Below are 25,528 nucleotides of genomic sequence, written 5' to 3' on the forward strand. Positions count from 1 at the left end.
TTCTTAATTCAACACTGTATAATTACAGAATTGTCTCCATATAAAGCCAGTAACACAAACAAAAACATCATGAACCCACCCCAAACATACTTTCTTCATGTATTTAATACGTTCCGTCTGATTCTGATATAGAACCTGTGAATTCCGAAAAACATGGTGACATCCATATAATTCCTTCAAAACTTGCATGCTAATATTGAATTTAGTGTGTAGGTTTTCTATAGTAGACAGAGGATGTGTTACAAAGACCTATTGTCCCTGCATGCTCCTTTAAGTCACAATTAAGGAAAAATCAACTTCTGAAATTATAATCTGAAAAAACTGTACTGCTTGGCTCCAGAACTCATAATGTGATAAAAAAAGGAAGAAATTATGAAACTAATGGGTGGTAATCATACTAAGACTATCCCGCCTAACATTCAGGACTGTAATGCAGCCAACATCTGAGGGATCACCTTTCCCTGGTTACGGGTCCATGGACTGGGGGTTGGGGACCCCTGTGTTAAGCAGTTCTCACTGGAGAGAGACCAGGACAACAGGAGGCAGGCTTCAATGCTAGGGGAAGAGGGTATATTATTCTTTTCAGAATACTGCAAAGCAAGAGGCTCTGTTCAACAATATAACACATGCTTTGCTCACCAAGTACTGTTCATGAATAAGAAGGAGAGCAGGATTTTTTTGCCCATATTCTGTTATCTTAATATCTTTTGGCTCTCAGACTTTTTTTTTGTGCATTTCCTATCCAAAAAGGGGAAAAAAGCTATGTCAGCTCAATTATCCACCTATTATCATATTTATGCTTGGAAAAGTTGCACTATTATTTTGTGAAGGTAAATTACAGTGCAGTAGCAGTGACTATATTGTATGAATCAGAGTGTATTTCAATAACTTTCCATTAAGTATATATTTAATTAATTCATGCATAAAGCTTGCTGTTTCTGTGAAGACCAGTAGAACACAGTCGCTTTGAAACGAAATGGGCGGCAAATACATTTAATAGTAAAAATTTTAAAAAAATTCTTCAGAAGCAAAACTGTTTTGGATAATGCAGGATTTCACTATATAAAAGTGCTGAAGTATGACATACCGTGGGGGATAAGCACCGCCTCTCATATTGTAGTTGTAGGTGGACCTCATCTCTGTATAAGGATCTATAGGTTTGTACATAGGTTTCTTTCCCAGTTTCATACAAAGCGCATTCAGCTCCACTGTGGGGGTTACACTATCTAAAACAAAGATAGAGCAAGTATTAAAAGTGAAACTCTTTAAAAGTTTCATGAAATGCTGAGAACAACCTGGGAGGGTTGGGGTAGGGGAAGAAGAACAAGACTTCTAGGTAAATGACAGAGAGTAACTATATTGCAATCTTACTGTAAATTTGCTAAGGGAACGTACTCATTTTAATTAAAAATTGTTAATGGAAATGATATCTGAAGACATTCTTTCTACAGCACATAGGTTGCTGAATATTTGCAAACAGTATACAAGCATTTAATTAGAAAGTTTTAAGTTGCATGGACAGGGAGAAAAGTACAGCAGATATTGAAAGTTATATATTACTAAGAAGGTTTGCATTATATATGCTTGATTAAATGCAAATGCTTTTTTCACTTCACTGAGAGTAAACACATGCTGCCTATAGCTTGCATTCAGCTTTGGCATAATAGCCAACCATTTCTTGTATGCATAGGACAATGTTTGCAAATCAAAATTCCACATAAACCTAAAGAGTAATAAATAGGCTTCTTCCAAGGACACTAGTGTTTTCTGAGGTATGTACTTTTGCTGCAGCCTAGTATATATTTCTGAAAACTCAAATGGAAGTGACACCTGGAATGAATGAGACTGCAGCAAGAACAGAACATATAAATGAAGTTCTCTGGTTAACAAACAAGATTTCAAAACCCACATTAAGAGGCTCTCTGGATTATTTTGTCTAGATTAAATACCAATGTTTTATTGTGAAAGAATTATAGAATTACCAAAAAAAGCAAGAGTTCAAGGCTGAAGTTCTCATTTCACAGATAAAACCAACAGATCATTAAAAAGCCCACCTATATAACAGCTTTACACCAAAGCATTAACAATATTTATCAACCAATATGAAATATTTTAGGACAAAGGATTAAGACTAAGGATGAACAGAGGCAGGCTTACATAAAAAAATGTTGAGTATTCTCAGAGTATGTTCTCCTGGATACTTGAAACAGTAATTTTTCTTATTTTATATCCCCAAACCGTTTAAAGTAAAACAGAAAAACAGAAAAAGAGCCAGACAACTGCAGAGTTAGCTAAAGATAGATAGGCCATAATGGGCATGTAATTGCAGTGCAGAGGAGAAAAAATGGTTTTATCCTAAAACCCAATTATCCCTGAAAATCTAAGGAGGCTTTCAAAAATCAATTATTAAAGGAATATAAAGGTAGTCCTCACTTAATGACCACAATTGAAACCAGCATCTCTGTTGCTAAGTAACAATCTTTAAGCAAAAGATCAATTGATCATAATGTGTTTACAATGTCACATTAACTCTGCTTGTTGGAAAACCAGCTGTGAAGTGCACAAACTATGATCATGTGATCATGGGATGCTACAATTGTTGTAAATGTTTGCTGGTTGCAAAGCACCTAAATGTTGATCACCTGACCATACAGATGTTATGACAGCCGTAAATGTGAGAAGTGGTCATAAAGTTGCTTTTTCAGTGCTAACTGAACAGTTGCTAAACAGCACAGTAATTTAGTGAAGTCTACTTGTATATGGTTGTTGTGCGAAAAGTAGGAGACAAGGGTATTTGTCTTACATAAAAAATGCGGGAGAAAATAGCAATTTAATTCCTTTAGCATGAAACCAAAAAAACCACCACATCCCTAAAAGAGCTATTTAAATCTTAGCCTAAGTTTTCAAGATCAACTACTTCATGTACTTAAACATTGCTTTGTGATCTCAAGGAAAGCAAAGACATTTATGAACAACAAATTCTGCAGTCATCTTCTAAATTTGGCATTACAACAAACATAATAGGCAAGGCAAACTATAAATGATCTAATTTTCAAGTTAGCTACATCACTGTTACTTGGTAAAAGAACACATCATGCTATATATCTTTAATGATTCTGGCAACAGTGGGTTAGATTTAAAAGATTTATCAGGTTATTCAATCAAGCAAAATGTTCCTCTTAAAGCTCTTATGTTTTTGATATTTGCTGCTTGTGATTAAAATATGCACAGTCACATACGCTCACATGTAAATCTGAATTGGCTTGCAACTCTCAACCTGGACTGGGTCAAATTAAATACAGGTCTGGTCATTGTTTTTTCCTATGAAAGAGTATCTATTTAAACAGACTTGAAAATTATCAGTGAATCTTAAAAGGTCATGAATGAGTTTGCTACTTTTTTGTTCTGTTGTAAAAGCATATTGCCTTGATTACATTTCAAAATAGGATCAAATAAGACACTGAATCTTTCAGTGGAGGAAAGTTATACATTTGAATATTTGCAATTTTATATTTTTATTTACTAGCACTTGCTGTTTAGCAAACCTATGTGCAAAAATATCATTTATACCACTCCAAATGTTCAGTTTTAAAATAGTATATAATAATCAGTATTTTTTTTAAAAAAATATGTCTTTCTTTTAAAGAATAAATTGTATAATATACATAAATGTGATCTACTTCTGGAGTTAAAATGATAAATAAATCAATGGATAAAGAAGAATTCTCATTAACCGAATTTCACATTTGTAAATGAAAAATCATGTGATCATTTCAAAATTGAATATTTATATCTGTCAAATGGGCAATTCATTTTCACATGAGTTCAATTCTACCTAGCAATTACCACACTTTACTTTAATTCATTGTATACATTTATTTCTCTTACATCATTTAAGCCAAGTCACACTAAAATACTAAATAAATAGATAGATAGATAGATAGATAGATAGATAGATAGATAGATAGATAGATAGATAGCTATTTTCCTAACATGTTAATTATAGCACAAGATTATTCTTTAAAAGCAAAGGCAAAATTCTCAAGTTCTGGCAATAATTTATATATCACTGAAATTTCTACCTTTCTTATGGCAGCAGCTCATACTGTACCTGGATTCTTTCCTTCATTGCGAGATGGGCGAGCTGTAGGTTTAGGAAATCTTGTCCCTTCCAAAGCTTTGGCAGCAGCTGCATGTTGAGCTTTCTTAATACTAGTTCCTTCAGCTTCCCAAGAGTCAGCTGCACTGTAAACACCTGTAAATGAGAAGTAAGCTTAAGCTTTCACTGCCTGATCATGTATACATATAGTGTTCAAGTATAAAGGCTAAAGGTTGTATCATCCATATATCATTAGTATAACATACTGATTATTTAATTCTAAAGTTTAGGATTGCTGTATAGAATATGTATAAATTATTTAGCAAAATGAACTATTAGAGCACTGTAGTTACTACAACATATAATACTGGTGTTCTGATTCATTCACACTTTATTTCTATTTCATTACTAGAATTTCATATGAGGCCAAAGCATAATTGTTTACCCTAAGGTGGCTGGTTTTCAGAAAAGTCTATATCCACATTGTTCATTGAGCTGTATTAATGTATCAGTGTTTTTCTTTAAAAAAAGTTTGTTAAAAGTTTATAAATATGAATAACACAAGTACAAAAAAAACCTAGAAAAACAAGGTACACCAATCTGAAATATAAAAATAACATATTTCAGTGCAACATTCATGTGTAGTATTATAAAATATTTATAACCATTTTCTAAATAAAGCGTATATGTCTCTGTTAAATTTTAAGTTAAAAACATTTGGTTAATGCAGTAGATATAATTCAAAAGGAAGAAAACCTATAGTTATCTAAGCATGCGATACTAGGTGGTTTTGAAAAAAGTGATAGAAAATAAAAACAGTAATTAATTCTACTACAAGTCCAATTTAATTTTTCAAATCATCCCATAACAATGTATTACCATGTTTTCCGCAAAATAAGATCAGGTCTTATTTTTGCTCCAAAAGACACATTATGGCTTATTTTCAGGTTCGGTCTTATTTTGGGGGGAAATATGGTATTAAATGCATCTGTCTGGCTATCTTAACTGGGATTTATTTTTGGGATGAGGCTTATATTACTAGCATCCTGAAAAATCATGCTAGGGCTTATTTTCCGGTTGGGTCTTATTTTCGGGGAAATACGGTACCTAGAAACCATTCTTGGATTACAATTTTACACATGAAATTGTGCCAATTCAAAATCTGAGCTTTCTTACAGAGTTTATATTTTAATTTGATTTATAATTTCCAGTATTGATTTAATACAGTGGTTCTCAACGTTTTTATACGGCGACCCCGGTCATAAGGACGTGGCGCGCATGCACAGCGGCACCCCACGCGCAGCGCCGCCCCCATGCGCGGCGCACATGCACGGCGGCGCCCCCTGAGGGGAAAAAATGGTAGATCGCGTTGTTTGGCGACCCCCATAAAATGGTCGTTCGACCCCAAATGGGGTCGCGGCCCAAAGGTTGAGAACCACTGATTTAATATATTACAGTGGGATGGGTTTAAAAACTAAACTGGTCTCGTTGTAGAATTATTTATTGTTGTGATTTCCTATCACTTTTTAAATAAAAACCCTAGGATCTCACGCTAATATAGCTATACCACAGATTATATGTAAACTTTCTTTATGTCTTTTTCATGTACACCCATAAACCCTCTTTGTTCAAGAGATCACCATTTTGCGAAATACATAACCATCATACAAACAATTTTACCTTCGAGTGAGCTGGACCCTGCTCACTCAAAAGCTTATATTCAGGCTGAATCTTGTTGAAACGGGCTAACTCATTCACAAGACACATGGGTGTTTTCTCTTTGGGGTTTGCCATGTTAGAAGAAACTGAAAAGTAAGATAAATTGTTACCTCAGTTTGTAATAATCCCTTCAATAAAACTGAAAATTGTCTGGCCTCTTAGTGATATCATGCAAACTTAAGAAAATGAAATGTGTCATATATTGCATGAGCCTTCAGCTATTATAACATATTTTATACAACATGTCAATTACATTTGACTTCTTTAACAACTTAAAAGTTAATGGATTCACTCTAGACAATTTAGATGTCGAGACAGAATTAAGCTTGAAAGCAATATTTAAGTTCAGTGAATATTGCTATTATAAATTCTGGCAACTGAAATACAACTAATTTGTTTGAAAAGAAAATAAGCTGCATATCTAAACCTTGCTTTGATGATTAGCGGCTGTGTAACATATATTTGATTGAAACGTTATTACAATGGCACATTCGTAATAGTAAACCCTGTTCTTGGAGCTGCTCTCACCCCAAGAATTCATTTTTCTTTACTATTAACTGCATTATTTCTTAATACTTTAAAAACAAAATCACAAAAATTTCAGTTCTCATCTTTCAGTCTTTCCCAATACTTCCTTTAAAAAGACAACTTTTTGAGTGCTTCACTCCAGGTAGAGCATTACTATTTTGTCACCTAATTTCATCCCTATTAGGAAATAATAATAATAATAATAATAATAATAATAATAATAATAATAATAATAATAATAATAATAATAAGTAGTAGTAGTAGTTGGAAGGGACCTTAGATGTCATCTAGTCCAACCCCCTGCTCAGGCAGGAAGCCCTATACCATTTCAGACAAATGGCTGTCCAGTCTCTTCTTAAAAACTTCCAGTGTTGGAGCATTCACAGCTTCTGGAGGCAGGTTGTTCCACTGATTAATTGTTCTAATTTATGCCAAAGCATAAATTTCAGAGAATAACAAGGTGATCCAAGTCACAAATGCACAATGTCTTTGTCCTCCAATCTACAGTATTCTGAGATTAGAATCATATAACAGGAAACAGCTTAAAGGCTTCCTGGTTTGCAGCTCTAATTGCAAGAAAGCTGGTAATGTACAGCAAGACTGGATTTTATCAAGATTTTATCTCTTGCCTTTTAAAATTAACAGTTGGGAACAATAAAACTAGGGTTTATTAATTGTATTAAACTTTATCAAATAGACTACACAGAATCAATAATGTTAACTGTTATGCAACACCACTCTCATAGCTTGTGTGTACAATATTCAAAATTAGCACATAATGGATACATTCAGCTATTTCTAAGCATGACTTTCAACTTTAATTTGGATGGGTTCCTCATAATGACAAATGGCCATTTATATCAGCCTAAGTCACAAATTGTTAAACCCTTGTTTATTAAACACAACTGGCTAGATTTGCACAAGGGATTAAAGCTACGGTTTACAAACCACATTGGCCAGGTTCACACACTGTACCAAGCTGAAATTAAAACAATTACATTCCTGCTTAATGTAGCTAAACATTTGATTAAAATTTGAAAATGATTAATAAAACATAACTACAGCTCTTAATATTTTCAGTCTAAATCATGATTTAGAAGGTAGAGCCTTTATTGTGACTGATTAAAGACAGCTGCAGGAATAAGTTAGTAATACATCTGGTCTTTTCCTTTCTCTTAAATCAAGCAATAGAACAGGCTGGGGCAGGAGAAAATTATTCAGATTTCTAGATTTACTAATCTGCCCTTAGAAGCTTTGTTCAGTTTAATGCTTAATGGAAACATTAAAGAAAAGAAAACAATACGACACCTAAAATAATTTGTCAGTTGCTAATAGAACCAACATGTGGATCAAAAATCTAATTCCCCGAAAAGTATCATTAAACAAATATTCTTGCATATTTTACATATTAGACCAGAATACACTGCATCAAAAAACCCCAGATTGACTGATAAATGGTGAAAAATAGAAAACTTTTATAAAGTGAAATTAGAAAAATGTTTAACATTTCTTTTGCAAATACTTGCTGTTTTCACACATTTCAATCACATGCAATGCTTCTTTTATAAGAATTTCATTTATTTAAAAATATTCCATGAAAAGCATGGAATGCTTTCAATGTTTTAAACTAAAGATTAATGTCAAAACATATCAAAGATATTTTAAAGCTTACCTGCAGCAACACTAGTAGATGTAACAGATGCAGAGGGTAAAGCAGAATTTTGAATAGGTCTACCTGCATTTTCAGAGGGCAAAGAACTAGTGGGAGAAGGAATACTCAAAGGCTGTGCGAGAGATTGGTTCTTGTTTAGTATTTGGCTGCTAGAAAGACTAGCAGATGGATTCTGTATTTGAACTTGAGACATATTTATTTCCATCCAAACCTAATCAGTGCAGGTAAACTTGGCCTTGAATGCAGGTTTTTTTCTGTATAAGTGCTTGAATTTGTACCTTTAAAAAGAAAATAAAATAAAAATTTATGCTAGTGAGATGCTTTTTCTTATTTTCTGATTAAATATACAGTTGAGACGGCTGTCAACATAATAAAAGAATTAATATGTTTTGGTTACAAGGAGCAACAAACCTATAGTTTTTAGCTAATCATTCTTGCTGGATAAATCAATAAATCCATTTACAGCTAGGCATCAAAACACATAAAAGAAGAGTCATAAAAATATATTAATGAATTCTTAGAAGTAATAGTTAAAATCTTTCAGTAGGCAAACTTTATAACCAATGACGCAATTTACTCCAAAAACACCAGATACTACTCACTTTAAGTGAGTCAGGTTTAACATACTAGGATATATGAAATGTATAATAGTATTTGATAAACTCTTCCAATTTCCAGTGTCACAAATAAACATTTCTAGTATCTATTATAGTTGGGTTTATTTACTTCAAAAAAAGGAGTTTTAATAGAAAAGTTTCTATATTTCTTCAAAACTACAAAGCTGACCAATTTTCAGCTTTAGGAAATATAAATACTGCTCAAACATTGGGTGCTAATAGCATTTATTTATTTCCAAGTACTCTGCAGGCTGTCACAACTGATGCCAAATTTAGAGTGGATGTGTCAAACACAAAGTAATTTGCAAGCTATCTTTATTTCCCATTTAATTGTCTTGTTTTTATTTGTGTATCATTTATGCTGTAACAAATTAAGGTTATACAGTAGCAAAAATAAGACAAATAACAACAAGTATGCCAAGTTAAAAAAAAATTAAAACACAAGCACAGTTTCCTACAGTTCTAGTCACTATGGATACATTTCTCTTGACATCTGGCTGCAAACCAGGCAAAATTATTAAAGTCTTTATTATTTTTTCTTTGGACAAACAACAGAAAAAATATTTTGTAATGATTGAACTACTCAGTTTTCCTATAAAAGAAAGAGTATAACGGGGGGAGGAACTTGCAAAAATAAAATAATAGAGCAAATTATGAGTAAGATCGTCTGCTGTATTTGTTACCAACAGGCAGAAAGAGATGTTATATGGAATGGTTTAAAATCTTCCTTTAAAAATACAGGCATCTTCACTTAATGACTTTTTAGTAATTGTTCAAAGTTATGACAGAGTTGAAAAAATAATCAGTCTTCACACTTACGACTACTGCAGCATTCACCAAAGCCATGTGATTGAGATTTGGTGCTTTGCAACTGGCAGATGTTTACCACTGTTGCAGCATCTTGCATTTATACACCATTCAGGCACTACATACATGGTTTCCGACAAGCTGAGTCAATGGTGAAGTCATCAATAAAGTCACAAGTGGAAGTCACATCTCTTTAACCATGATGGCTTGCTTAATAACCATATGTCTTGTTTAACTACTATGACACTGGATTTTTGCTGATCACAACTGTAGTTGTTAAGCAAAGACTACCTGTATTGTTGCTACTATAATAATATGTGTGAATGACCTTGGGTAAAGAAGGGAAGAGATGCTTCCTAGGAAACAATCAGACAATAGAGGCAGTGGCTTAAAGGTCACATACACACCCACACAGACATACACAAAAACCCTCAGGAAGGATCTACCCTAATGGATCAAGTAGGTAAAAGTAGTGGGCTGAAATGCGTGCCTTCAATCCTGCAAGATTGTTAATGTAGCCTCTGTATAATAAGGTAGAGCTAGTTCATCTAGTCATGTTTCCTGTCTAGTGTACTTGTGAGGGCTAACAGTCACCTCCAAAGAGTTCAGGGAGAAAAACCCCCAATATAAATAAGAATTCATCATAAATGGGATTTTTTTAAAAAAAGTCACCAAAGCAGGATTAGACACATTTCCCATAGCTCAACATTCCTTTATCTTTGCTTTGAGTACTACAACTAGCCTCCAAGTACAGAAATATATTGTGAAATGCCCCGTGTGAATATCTGATGCTTTATAGCTCTACTTTAAACTGCACATCTCCCAATTATATACATTAAAAATGCCACATATATGACAAACACACTGATGATCCTCAACTTATGACCATTCATTTTACCACTATTCAAATTATGACGGTGCTGAAAAAGTGACTTGCAACAGGTTCTTGCACTAATGTCCATTGCAGTGTCCCTGTAGTCACATGATCCAAATTCAGATGCTTGGCAACTGACATGTATTAAGAATGGTTGCATATTCCTGGGGACACATGATCACCCTCTGCAACCTTCCTGGGGGCTTCAGAGAAGCAAAGTCAATGGTGAAGCTGGATCCACTTAACAATTGTGATTTGCTTAACAACTGTGATTTGCTTAATGATCACAGCAAAAAAGGACATTAAAATTAGGCACAACTCACTTAATGACTACATTGCTTAGCAAAAGAAGTTCTGTTCCTAATTGTGGTCATAAGTTGAGGACTACCTGTAATGGACTCCAACATGCTAGGTCTGGATGGGTAAAACAAATTCAGATCAAATTATTGAATCAAAGTTGCTTTTGTCAGTGTTCAATGTGACTCAATCCCTGTTCTATCTTTGGCTTTTAATAGGGACTGCACTCTTCCCCAATGAGATTCTCCTGAATGTAAAGCAGGTAACCACTGTGCCAGGATGCCTTTGGTATTTTTGCCTGATGTGCCAGTTGTGGACTTTATGGGGCCAGAATGCCTTGGCAATAATGACTCATGTCCTTCTCATCTCATATATAGGTTAAAATGGCATACTGTATATGGAGTTCTTTTTCAAAAGCTTTAGCTAGTCCAAAATAGGATGGTTTGGCTATTAATTTGGATAATAAATTTGTTTACAATTCATCTATGGTTTGGTTGCTACATTTGCTAAAGTCTGCTCCAGGTTCAATTTAAAGAGGTGGACACCACTTTAAAGACCTATGTGGACCAAGATAACCTACATAGATTCAGTTTGCACCCATAAAAATGCCCCCAATCTCCTGGCTTTTAAGACTACTTTAAGACTATATTTCACTGAGTGCATATGAGAGTGGAGGATACTAGGGTAACCATAGATTAGACTTAGATTAGACTTATTAATGACTCTTTTCCATTCATTTTATGCAATATAAATTGCCCCAAATCTTTGTTGATCTATAAATAATCTATAAATACTTGAAATATTCAGAATATTCCACCATTCAGGCAGTATAAACAGATAGAAAGAGAGACTATCTTAGATTATTTATATTGTAAAGCTCTACAAATTAATTTGTATTACACAGAACATTTTAGAACTGTCCTGATAGTCAGGAGAGGGCAAAGGAGGTTAGTTTCTGGAGTGCCACATACAAGGGCAATTCGGAAAAAAACTTGATTTGGTTATCAATGACAGATACTCGCAAATACAGAACTTTTATTATACATATTAGAAAACTACAACATTACATTACTTTTTGACATAATTGCCATTCAAATTGAGGCACTTGTTATAACATCTTACAAGGTTTGAAATTCCTTAGTAGTAGTCGCTTGGTGCCAAATCTGGGCTATTGGGGGGATGATCAAAAACATCCCAACGGAACTGCTTTAAAAGTTCTTGGGTGCTTTCAGCAGTGTGCAGGTGAGCATTATCATGAACCAACACCACACCAGAAGTCAGCATGCTCCGACACTTGTTATGGATGGCTCATCTGAATTTTCGTAACGTTTCACAATAGACTTCTGAATTGATGGTCGAACCATACTCCATGAACTTCACTAGCAGTACTCCTTTGGCATCTTCACATTTGGTGGGATTTTCTATTGCACCACTTCCAGTGTGGTATTGGTTCATGATAATGCTCACCAGCACACCGCTAGACATACCCAAGAACTTTTGAAGCAGTTCCATTGGGATGTTTTTGATCACCACCACCCCCATAGCCCAATTTGCCACCAAGCAACTACTACTAATTTCAAACCTTGTAAGACGTTATGACAAGTGCCTCAATTTGAATGACGATTATGTCAAAAAATAATGTAATGTTGTAGTTTTTAATGTGTATAATAAAAGTTCTGTATCTGTGAGTGTCTGTCATTGATAACCAAACCAAGGTTTATTTCTGAATTGCCCTTGTATATATTAATATATACATTATTAATGTGTTAATAGCTGACTCTTTCTCATCTTCTCCTGTCTTCCAGGTGCAGAAAGGTTTGCTTATAGTGGCAAAACTACAATGTCTGTACTATATAGTTTGGGAGGAAAAATATTATTAACTACATAAAGATGTGATAGTAGACTAGAGAGATCACTTCTAAAAAATGACAAAGCAACACTACAAATAACTCTTCCTTGAGTTCCATCATAAATCTCCACATGGAGCCAATTTCTGACTTACAGAAAGAAAGAAAGAAAGAAATGACCAAGTAGTATTTCATTCATATACTTTTTGTAGCAAGGATACAGCCCATTGCTTGCAGCTCTCTCCAGGAACCATGAAAGTAGAGACTTTGTATTTTCCATTTTAATTGAAATAAATCTACAAATAGTAAGTGTTCATGCATAAGAGAGAGCAAAGTTGTCATGAAATACCACCTCAACCTATAGCTGCTTTTCATAAACTGAATTACACTAGTTGAATTTTCTATAAAATGAATACACAAGTGCAATACTCTATTATGCCCTTTTCAGAAAATGTATATGCATTCCATTATCTTAATGCTATTTGATGTTTTTTATCACACAATCTGTTTAGAATGACTCACTGGCACATTAGAAGCACTGAGTCACCTGAATATACCAAAAGATAAAAACAGATTTTCTGCTGAAGGCTCACATCAATTTCACTATTCAAAGATCACTGTCAAAAATATATTCTTAAAATGTATGTTTATTCTTGTTTCTATATTTGACCTTCCCATATATTTTTTTAAAAAAAAAACATTTCATACAGATTTTGTCTGGCATTTCAATGGTCTATGAATAAGAGTTATGGAACTCCTTCAATTAATATTGATTTATGCATTAAATGAAACTACTGTGACTGGAAGAAAAACTAGTTCTTAGATTTAAAAAAGAAAATAGAATTATGTCCCCCCCCCATAGCTATTCTCAAGCACTATTGCCATACAAAGTAGAAAGTCCAAGATTCAAAATACTACTAAGCTGTCAAGAATATGAAAAGCAAAAAATTGAGAGAAGAGATAATGAGTACATAAATGCAGTGGTGCTTAGAAGTTTGTGAATCATTTTAAACTGTCAATGTATCTGCATAAATATTACTTAAAACATGATCTACTCTCCATACAAGTCCTAAAACTAGATAAATAGAACTCAGTTATACAAAATGTTATACTTGTTCATTGATTTATTGAGGAAAATGATCTAAAGCTACATATTTTAAATGGCAAATGAATGTGAATCTCTAGGATTATCAGTTCATTTTGAAATTAGTGTCAGTTGTTTCAATAAATCAGATGTGTGTGTGTGGGGGGGTGTCCAGTCTTATTTAGAGAATAGTATTCTGGTATTCACTATCAAAGTCCATTTTTCACTACTCAGATATGTATGGTTTGAACAAAGAGATGCTTGTCAAATTCTTTCCAAAGAATTTGGACTCCACCAGTTCAAAGCAAACAAAAGTCAAGCACATCATGTACAAATGAAGGCAATTTAATGCCATTTTGACTTTCCTTAGGAGTGGTCAACCAACCAAGATCATACCAAGAGCAAGGTATGTAATACTCTGGGAAGTCACAAAGAACTCCAGGGTAGAATGTAAGAAATTAAACTCTTGTATCAGCAAATGTCAAGTGTTCATGACAGCACCATCAGGAAAACACTGAACAAAGGTATACATGGCAGTATTCATTTATCGCCCATCTCATCACAAAGCAACTCAAAGAGAGTTGGAAAGAGAAAGCACACAACCAGAAAGTATATTTTTGACTCATTATTTAACTAAGCTCTCCTTACAGGCAATCATCGATTTATAACTGGTCATTTAATGACCTTCCAGACTTACAATGGACTAAAAAAAAGTTACTTACAACCCATCATTGCTGCAGTGCTGTGTTTTCTGACATTTTTGCTGTTTTCCAACCAAAAAAAAAAAAAAAGATTCAAACTTATGACTATGTGAGTTGTTTAACAACCACGATTCACTTAGCCACCATGTGATTTGCTTCACAAACATGGTACTCCATTAATGACACCATAAAAATTGAGTCCAGTGACATGGTAATTTAACTTACAAGCACAACAACGTACAACCAAAATCCAAGGCTCAACTGTGATCATAATTCAAAGACTACCTGTATCTATATCTAGGACTTGCAGTATTTAGAGAACAGTTTATGTCACATTTATACAGAAACATTGGACATGCATAGTTCACAAACTTTTAAGCAGCTCTGTAATATACAAAATAGAACAGCTTGTATAAAGAAATCTAGGAACAAGATATGCGTAATGTTTTAAAAAAAGGATAGAGTGATAAATAGGGAATCGTGTGTTACCAGGGGCTATGCAGACAGGAAATCAGTTTCACAACTGAGCAAGCAAACTAAATTGTGGCACTGTTGACCAGTACTTAATTATTAGAACTGGCAAGGATTTAATAGGAAAAGTTAGTGGATTATACGCCAAATACAAGTTTCCCATACCTTTTGGTGTTCCTGGGACAGTTTACTTTGGGTGTTAGTTCCAAGGATAATATTTATATGATGGAAATTGCCTGTAACAAAAGGAAAAGGACAGTTATAAATATGCTCTGTATGTTTTTCATACCATTTTCTTTATTTAGCATACGGCATTTTACTTTATAACAATTTTACATGGTATTTACATTACCGTATTCATTAACATTACCTGGAACAATGAAAAAATGTACAATTTAATAAAATATTAATTTCTTTCAGGATTTTATCTTAAATAAGCCATTATACTTCCAAAGACATATTCAATTATACCATATTTAAAAATATCTGATGCCAGTTCTTTAGGATTAGGAAGCTATTTAAAAAGAAGAGAATGCATTATTTTGTTTTTATAATGCAAAAATATCCCATCCAAATATACTTGATTTGCTTTTGGTTTTGGCAGCTTTGCCTTATCAACTATATCTTCTTAGTATTATCTATAAAGTTTATTTTCAATCCTGTATAAGTCAGCATTTAGACACACAATGATCTCTAAAGTTCATATTATTCTTGCAGAGATTTTATTTCTTCTAAAATTAGCAAAGGTTTGCTTCCGAGTCCCACAGTTTCCTATCTACTCTTATAAGAACTGTTCTGATTTTTTAATGTTTTAATTGGTATTTAACTAAAGGTGGGCAAAATATCTTGGAAGGGTAAATAAGCAACATGTGTAGGAATAGGCATTGGACTTAAATGTGCAGCAGTAGACTTGCCAATGCATCTATGGTGTGGATTCCTTGTGTATCAAAATTGACATATATCAAGATTTCTAACATAAGTTACATGTACCTATAACTACGGTATGAACAACCCTGCATAAGATAGTCACTTAAAGGAAAACTGAATACATTTTTACAATGGTTCTATATGATTGCTCTTAAGATCTCTGCATTTTTAATACATTAACACATTAATAATGTATATATTAATATTTCATACACAGTAAAATAGTTTTTGTAATATTTAACTTTGCTTAATAGGTTAAACTATTTTTTCCTATTGACAGTTTATGTGCCCAAATGTTGCTAATTTTTAAACACACAAACTTCACTTTTCTCTTATTTAGTAAACTGCCTTTAGTTTTCTAAAATAATGATCAGTTAAATTCAAAATATAATCTTCATTACATAACTCTTGAATAGATTAGTTATCACATAAGGAAATATGTACATCCTCCAAACAATTACTTTTTCATTGTGATATTTTTATTGTTCTGTAAGATGGAAAAAGTGGATTCAGACATCCACTGACTATAAAAGAATTAACCTAGCCAATAACCCTGTAAAGCTAATGCATATTGTTATTACTAGATAAAATATAATTGTATCAGTGCACCTTTTTTATGCCTGTAATGTTTTTAGGAAGAGAAAGAAAACTGGTCAGAACATTGCTGGCTGAAATTCTAAACAGTATGGGAAGTAAACAAAACCAAATTTAAACACCTTGATTTTGCAGTACTTTAGCTATTAGAAAACTGAAGCCATTAAATATATTATAGTACAACAGAATGAGTTTGTAAAAGTTTTATGAAGCCGCAGCAGCAAGTTACAAAACAGTAAAGAATAAATAATGACAGTGACGCAGTAATTAAAAATACTTAAGGAGGAAGAATTGCACTGAAAAATAATTAGAAAATAGTACAAAGATATAAAGGACTACAATAATTAGCAACTCCATTAAAAAAAGTGAGTTGATGACCACATCAAGTTGCAATTTACCATTACATCATTTGACCAAAAGAGCAATTTTATCTTATTCAATCAATTTCTGAATGTTCATAAAAATGGTTCCACCCTATCTCCAATGCTTTCTTCTCTTTCTTTTACTCTCCTTTCCCAATGCCATAAAAGTTCCCTGATGATTCAAGTATTGGGGGAATAGCAGAAAAAGGAAATGCAGGAAGATTAGCTTCCACCTAACCTATTTCTCAGGTAGACCTCTGAACCCAACCTATACTTTCTTCATAAGGACATAAACTATAAGTTCTACAACATTTAATAACTCTAAACAATGACTATTTAAAGCAGCCCATTGATGTTTTAAAAAACTCAAGTTCACCTCCACAAAATACCATAGTCACTAGGAAAGATCTGCCACTGCACCAAAAGGCATGCTGCTGAGCATCTCCAAGCTGCACCAACGTCATCGCAGCTCAACCAAACATGATTAGTGCACTAGCTATTCCCTCACAGGCAACTATTTTTAATTGATCCCGGGGCCCTTTCCCCTCTGTAGACATGATCTACAGCCATTTCATTATGTGTAGTTTTGCCAAGTTCTTGCCGCAAGTAAGAGCATACTTTCAGATGCTACAGGAGTCTTCTTCGTTGGAAGCAAATATGGTGCATTTTAAAGAAGTGAAATGAATGAAAACATAAATATTATTGGTCTACTCCTATTCATTTCAGCAGGTATGTGTTGTCAAATATTTGTTGATGAATGACATTCTATGGTTGTAATAAGAAACTTCAACTGTCTTATTTTTTCCTCTCTAGCCTAGACAGAAAGTACTCATATACACTTAGAAATCAAAACAATTTGAAAAGTAGCAACAGAAATCTAGTTGGTGGCATTTATTTATTTATTTATTTATTTATTTATGAGACTTATATACCGCTTTAAGTGCAAGCACTCTCTAAGCGGTGTACACCAGTAAGCAATGTATATATATATATACATTGCCCCCAACAATCTGGGTCCTCATTTTACCTACCTCGGAAGGATGGAAGGCTGAGTCAACCTTGAGCCGGTGAGATTTGAACCGCTGACCTGCTGAACACAGTCAGCTAAAGTGGCCTGCAGTACTGCACTCTAACTGCTGCGCCACCTCGGCTCATTTTGCCAATTCCATCACATATATCAGTGTGTTAGCATTTCTAGTAATGTTTTTGTTAGAGCTATAGCATTATTCAATACCAACAACTGCATACATGGAAAACATTTCCGGTTACTTCAAGGGCCAAAGTAGAATAAAGAACAATAATGCTTTTGCAGCTAGGGAAATTAATACAGCTCAAGTTTTGTTGTTTTAACCATTCAGTTGTATCCGAATCCTGGCAACTTTATAGGCAAATTCTCTCCACGCTTCCCTGTCAAGCACAGCTTCTTTCAGTTGTTGGATGTTCATCTTTGCATCAATTTTTATGTCAACAAGCCAACTTTTTTTTGTTTCCCCTTCTTGTTCCATTAACCATTCCTAGCATCATTGATTTATTCCAATGAATTTGCATGCATGGCATAAATTTGGCAAATATATTAAGCATAAATGTAAAATAAGAGATTTGCACTAAGATCCAGAACAACTGATGGGATGTGATACTTCAAGCTGGGCTACATCCACAGAACAAGGCAAAGTAAGGCACATTACATATACATTAATTCATGATAAGGAAATGTGCACCTGTCTCATACTATTATCCTTGTTAGAAATAGGAACATCTAGCAGATGTAGTACTATTTCACTTTGTTCCTATGAGTTTAGTTAGCAGATAATTTACTTGGTTTTCTCAAGTAACAGAAAAATAGTTCTATTAAATTACTAAGAATGACTATTATTGAGTTTAATTTATACAATCTTTCCCAAAATCTATCATATTCCCATGTTTTATTTTTTTGGTTTCAATTGGCATATTATCAAGTTATGTGCTAGTACATCAAACCTGTTTAGTCCTGCTTTGTTCTTTTCTAAAATCCAAACAAATAAGAAATAGGTTATTTTTCATGTCATCCAAAACTGCTACTCCAAATCATTAAGAATCCTAAATCAAGAACTAAACTAGTTTACAATTAGGGCTTGTGAAAACAAAAAAGCCAAGAGCTTCAGCAAGTGGCTGCTTACAATATAATGGATGCATTAAGTCTTTATCATCAATTATAGCACTCAACAGAGACAGTTCATACAGTAAGCAATTATTCATCTGGTTTAATCAAGTTATATACATGCTACTTCTAATCAGCTTTTACTAAATCTAAACAATGTGACTTCATAATGTCAGTATTTACTTAGGGAAGTTCATTAATGTTAATTTTCACAACCCAACTGTACATATATGAAATTCAATAGAACTTACTCCCTATAAAGCAGAGGTCATCAACCCTTGGTCTGTGGACTGGTACCGGGCCGCGGCATGTCAGCAACCAGGTCGCATAAACAAGCAAAGCCCCATCTGCGGGATGCAGGCAGCACACAAAACCATGCCCCTTCTGATCCACGGAAAAACCTCTCTCCACGTAATCGGTCCCTGGTGCCCAAAAGGTTGGGGACCTCTGCTATAAAGTGTCTAGAATTTCATATTTTCCTAGATTATTAAACAAATAGCTTAACTTGATGTAATAAGGTCCAATATTGTTCAAAGCTATCCAAAAATTGAAATATTTCCATTTACATGCTATCCCCAACCAAAGAATCAGGACAGCTTACAATACAATAACAAAGCTGCAACCAGACTCAAAATTAATTGTAATTAAGTATCTGCAGCAAAAGACAAATTGATTGCTTGATTTAACTATTAGTCACAAAAAAGTAGAATCTGGAAGGTTAACAGAAGACTGTAATATTGTTAATGATGTTCAAAATCTGAACAGTTTTTCAAATGCAATGCCATTAAAGACACTTAGACTATGGTCTCTTGACTACAGAATAGTCTATACAGGTTTTGTCAAATTTGTGCTGTCTTAGTTATACACACTTCAGTAGAAGACAGTTGTCATGTCAGGGCAATGCAAAAAGTTAAAAATAGTACCGAGTATAAAGTCATATTTTGAATTGGGCCTGACTTATAAAGACAGATGTAGTTTTCTTGGTGTGATGTGAAAAAAGCTTGCCTTTGCTTTTTTTAAGATTTTTTTTCTAATTCCCCAGCCTACCAAACTTCAAATTATCAAAATATTAACTGAACTGATTATTCTCCTACAACAAATAAAATATCTCCAGATTCTATCTTTGAATAGCAATGGAATTTTTACTACTGGAAGAGTTTACTGTACTCTGTTGCAAAGGTACCCTTTGGAATGCTTACACAAATCAATGAATGGAAAATAACTAACTAAAGCTTGCTGATTTCAGTTATTCTCCAAGTATGGCTGAATCTCAACCCTTCCTGTCAAAAGCAAAGAGATACACTTACAAAGCCACTTGATTTTTAAACCTGTTTCTGATTTAGCAAATGCTTAGTTCTCCTACAGTGAAACAGCACAGTTTGTGAGGGAAAACTACAGCATTTGGAACCCTTAAGCCATTTATTTCCATTAGGAGCTGAATACCTTACAATATGTCAATGAAAGCACATAAGGCTTTTTAAAAAAGGAATAAAATCTGCCAGATTTCAGACACCATTTTGCAGAATACTTCAGGAGCCGAATCCAATGAAAACTGTGACTGAGTTAGAATCGAAATTCAACTCTCCACAGGAACCCATCCATGTGTTTAAGATAAATAATAGTTTCTACTCTGCAACAACTGCAGGGCCAAATTGGAGAAAGAAATTATTAGCAGCTATTTTACAGAGAAAACCTCTGTCTTGAGTTGAATATGAAAACATGAAGAAATCTGGTTGGTAATTGCTAAAACATCCCACACATACTATTACAAATAAAGATAAAAATGCTGCACAGCTCTAGGAAAAGAAAGCTACACACAAGGCATATAGTATATATGCATCTTGTATATGGTACAAGAGAGAAGAGTTGCCCGTGCTTGTCACTTCATATAAACAGTAAGTTACAACAAGGCCTCATTTTACCTCTCCCAAACCGATCACTAGGATGCCGTGGAGAGTTGCGCTACCTCAGACCCTCCACAGTCCACGGCCTCTTTTTCCACAGAGCCCACACGAAGCGCTGGGTTTCCCACATCCAGAGCCACGAGGAAAAGGAAGGCAGGGAACGAGCCCGAAGCGAGGAGCCACGAGCCGCAATCCCTGAAGGCATCTCCCGCGGATTCTCCTTAACCCCTTACAGCGAGGTGACGAAAAGGAGAGCCTGTCAGTCAACCTCGCGTCTTCCACCTGCCGGCAGCATATGAGCGCCGCTGCCACAGCCGCCCTCTCAGGGAAGCCCGAGCTTCTCCCCCCTGGCCCGAGGCTGGCCGTCCCGCTAGGCCCCAACCTGAGCGCAGGCCTGGCCGAGGCCTCTCCCTCCCACATCCCACCCGCGCGCCCCCTCCCTCTCTCTCTTCCTCCTCCTCCTCCCCCTCCCCTTTTCCCCCCTCACCTGATGTTTGTCTGGGCTGCGGCTCCCGGGCCGGCTCGTGTTGACGGCGGGCTATCGGGCGGCTCAGTCCATTGGTAGCTCCCAGGAAAGGGGGGTCCGGGGAAGGGGAGGGAAGCGAGCGACTCGCAGCGGCAGCAGACACAGGGCAAACACTAAAGAGAATGAGCGGGGCCAGCTCCGGCCGGGAAGGAAGTGACGGCACCACACGGGGAGAGAGGGAGAAGGAGGAGCCGCGTCCTTGGCAGCTATTTATAGCGCCGCCTAGCACCACGCATGCCGTGGTTGTAGTTAGCGGCCGGCTTTTAAAGAGTTTTTGCATTGTCGCACGGATCGCTCCCGGATGACTACCACATCCAGCATGCTCCAGGGTAACTACCATGAACACGTTGCCGTCTGTCAGTGTCTCACGGCTTTCGCTTCCTTCCTCGGAAATTAAAAAAAAGAAAAGAACTATACTTCCCAGCATGCTCCATTCCCTCGAGAAATCTTTCTTTCATCTTTCTTTCATCTTCCCCATATATCTTCTGCCACGTGCTTCCTAAAGCCCTACATTTCCCAGCGTGCATTGCTTCCTTACCTTCGGCAGCGGAGGGCGTGGCTGCGGGTCCTGTAAGCCGGGCGGAAGAACCTTGTTGGTGGTAGTCGCACTGGGCTGGAAAGTGGGAACTTTTCTGTGTTCAGAAAGGCTGCCGTTGCCAACCTGGGTCTGATAGGAGCTTGGTTTGCTAATCTAAACAATGTCGGAGGTAGCGCCTTTTACATGCAAAGAGATTCACTTGCTCTATATTTTTAAAAGGCTCCTTTGGACCCTGGGAAAACAAAGCTAAGATCTGAAGTTGGATAATATAATAGATTATATTATGTATTATGACCAACTATAATAAAACAAAAGAGGATGCAGTTTTCCACTTTCTCTGCAACGCTTGATTTTAAAAAGGACTAGAGAACTGAAAAACCTGAGACAGGCTCCTTTGCGTCAGCTTTGATTGTTTTTTAGGTTCAGCTTGATCTGGAGAATATAAGAAGAGTCGCATCTAATTGGTATTCGGGTAGGAGACAACCAAGAAATCCCAGGGCTCTATTTGGACTGAGAAACTTAAAAGAAGTTTTTTTCTGGATGAAGGCAGCGGCGAACTCTTCCATGTTGTTACTAAGCGTGCCCATGAAGTCACTTGGAGCCAAGCTCCACTCCAATTTGGATTTGTTATCCAGTTACCCAGAATGTGGGCTTTTATTTCTCTAATAATCCTACAGAGAGTTACAAACTGCTTTTTCCCCCCTTCGAAGCGAAATAACTGAAGAAGCAAGATCAAGAATCAAAATCCTCCTTCAGTTGAATTAGAGACGCCAACCTAATACTTTCAACCTTTTTTTTTTAATTAAATCTGACTCAGTTTAAATCGGGTAAAACTTTTTTTTATTGCTCCTTGAAAATAAATAGAATCTTTATAAGCATGAGAAAGATTTGTTAGGGAGGGGAAAGGAGCAAGTTACTTCTATCCTTGGGTAGCCGTAGTGGATTCTGGGTCTTGTAGTTTCCCCAAGCATTCAAAAGCTGTTGATTCGAGCATGCTGCTCTATCGAAAGTAGATCGATGGCAGACTCTAGTGAAGTGCTTATGTGGCAAAGGGGCAGTGCTAGTAGTTAATAGCGCTAAGCAGCCCAAGTGTTCAGTGGTAGAGACTGCAGCCAACTCTGCATTTCAGTCCCATTTGTTCATTTCTGGTACTGATTCAAAGCAAGCCGGTGCGGTTCTAAAACGCTGCTTTTCTTCCAGAAATAGGCACTTTGGCCTACAGTGAAATTTCAGCTGTGGCCCTATATCGTTTTAGCCAGTCATGAGATCTGGTGTCTACTTAACAGTTATTATCAAACCGTCCCATGACCACCTTGAATTTGGCAGGAAAGAATAGTGAAGAAAGGAGGTATACCCTTTTTTTTTTAGCCAAAGCGTGCTTTTCGGAGGGACTCTCAAGCTTCAATCAAACTGAAAGGGGCTCCTGTTAGACATACAGTACTTGTTTGGGAATATTTTACAAAAGAGTTCGTTCTTAAGACATAAATGCCAATTTGGGGTATTGCTTCTGCTGCTTTAAAATGATCATTCGGCATCTTTGGTTGGAATTTAGAGAAATGGGGCAGGTACAACTTTCCTAACTGAAGGGGTCTTCGTTAAAATGTTTCTGATTTATCAATTTGGTTGAGATTCACACTTCTTGTAAAGCCAAAACCAACCAAACCATATTATAGCTACATTAATGTATAAACAGTATTTATTTATAAATCAAATTTATACAGTTGCCATCACACCTGAAGTGACTCTGGGTGGCACAAAACAATTATTACCTTCAGTCTTCAAGATTTTCATTTGTGCTAGAATAACAGGTTCACCATTCAAATATCAAACTCCATTTACACACTATTTTGTTTTCTAAGAATTCCTCTTAGTCTGAGGGGGTACAGAAGCATTTTCGTAAGTAAAGATGATGCTAGAGGGGGTTTATGTCTTATTTTACAGCATATCTATTTTCCTTTTTGAAAAATTAAATCTGTGAGAGTCCTGACAATCTGAAGGATATAAAGGGATATGCTGCAAAATAAAGCACAAATCTCCACTAGCATTATCATTTATAAAAATGCTGTACTAAAAAATTCAGTCAATACAATTTGGACACTTGGCAACCGGCTCACATTTGACTGGTTACAGCACCCCATGATTGTAGGATTGCATTTTGCTATTATTATTTTTTTTTTGCTATCTTCCAACAAAAAAAAGCCCATTGGATGAGCTGGATTCAAACCTACAACCATGTGACTTGCTTAATGACCATCATAACAAGTCATAGAATCTAGCTGAGTTAATGACTCAACTTACAACCACAACAACTTATAATCAAAATTCTGAGTTTAATCGTGGTTGTTTAAGTTAAGGACTACTTCCTATTTCCTCTGCAATAATCCTGTGAGGTAAATTGGGGTGAGAAAGTGGTCCAAAATCACCCAGCCAACTTTTCATGCTTAAAAGTGGGAGGAGAACTAGGTCAACATCTTAATCACTAACTCAATTGGCTTCAAATGGCCATCATTACTCTTAAGTGTAATAACTGGACATTGGGGAAAACAGCTGACAAAGGTACATTGAAAAATGTATTTAAAGCAGCAATCCCCAACCTTTCTGGCTTGGTGGACTGGCAGGGGGAGTGGATAGTTCCGTGCAAGCGGCAGGTATATGCGCACATGCAAGTGGAGCTGTGCATGTGCACACACTCACCCATCGCTTGCGTGGCCTGGTACCAGGCCACAACCTGTGGGTTCAGGACCTCTTATTTAAAGACAATAACTTGTCCTAAAATACTTTGATCATTGTTAGAATTGTATGTTAGACTTAATCTGCTCTATGATAGAAACAGATCAATATTATGTTATCTTCAACCTTTTCAATGATCTAGCATCCAATCTATAAATTGCATTTCACATTAATGTATAAAGCTGCATACAACTCTAAAACTCAAACAAGACTCCTAGTACATTTTACACTCAGGTAATAACATGCATTTTAGTTTTCGCTATATAAGTGGCACAAGAAATAGGCAATATTTTCTATATTGTAAATTTTAAAGCATTTCTTAATACATCAAATTCCAACCATTTTTAAATGCATTCTCAACCCAAACCGTATTTACATTCGCTTTGCGGACATCTAGGCATAATTAGAAAGACAACTAACTGTTCTTTCAAAGGTACACATCCTAAACTGAAATTTAGCATTTGAACATTGAGCTGAAGAAAACTAAGGTACAGGTATTCCTCAACATAGAACCATTCGTTTAACGACCATTTGAAGTTATGAAGGCACTGGAAAAAGTGACTTACAACTATTGCAGCATCCCCATGATCATATCAAAATTTGGTTGCTTGGCAACAGTTATGTATTTGACAGTTACAGCATTCCTGGGTTATATGATCACCATTTACAATCTTCCTAAGGAGCATCTGACAAGCAGTCAGAAGCCAGATTTGCTTAACAATCACATGATTTGCTTAATGACCATGGCAAAAAGTTAGTAAAATCCGGCATGACTCACTTTATAACTTCTATTGGTTAGTAATAGAAGTTCTGGTCCCAATTATGATCATAAATTAAGGAGTACCTGTAAAGTTGCTTAGTAGGAAATATATGCATGGATTAATACAAAGCAATTATTTTCAATGATATTTTACAGCAATACATTCTTCAAAGATAAAGGTATTAAACTACTGTCTTCCTTAATAAAAGACAGGTAGAATTCTTTGAAAGAGCTCTTCAAAAGCCCTTAACTTTCATCATGAACAGCATTAGGTAAAGCAAGCTGAAGTGTGAGCGTGGCATGGTACTAAGTTACACATACACTACTAGACAAA

General features: G+C 35.5%; 1 protein-coding gene across 1 annotated transcript in view; it reads right to left on the reverse strand.

The window, feature by feature from the left end:
* The window catches only part of STAU1 (staufen double-stranded RNA binding protein 1), a 36,038-nt gene extending 14,712 nt beyond the window's left edge, over positions 1 to 21,326 (reverse strand). Inside the window, 7 exon segments of the mRNA XM_039351237.1 lie at positions 1,088 to 1,226; positions 4,112 to 4,237; positions 4,240 to 4,255; positions 5,780 to 5,904; positions 8,019 to 8,296; positions 14,882 to 14,952; positions 21,128 to 21,326. Of these exon segments, the coding sequence (XP_039207171.1) occupies positions 1,088 to 1,226; positions 4,112 to 4,237; positions 4,240 to 4,255; positions 5,780 to 5,904; positions 8,019 to 8,223 (611 nt within the window). The 5' untranslated portion in view covers positions 8,224 to 8,296; positions 14,882 to 14,952; positions 21,128 to 21,326.
* Positions 21,327 to 25,528: the final 4,202 nt, after the last annotated feature.

The sequence above is a fragment of the Crotalus tigris genome, unplaced genomic scaffold, assembly GCF_016545835.1.
Source record: "Crotalus tigris isolate CLP2741 ecotype Arizona unplaced genomic scaffold, ASM1654583v1 scf7180000018371.15429387391:27106975, whole genome shotgun sequence".
Taxonomy (NCBI): domain Eukaryota; kingdom Metazoa; phylum Chordata; class Lepidosauria; order Squamata; family Viperidae; genus Crotalus; species Crotalus tigris.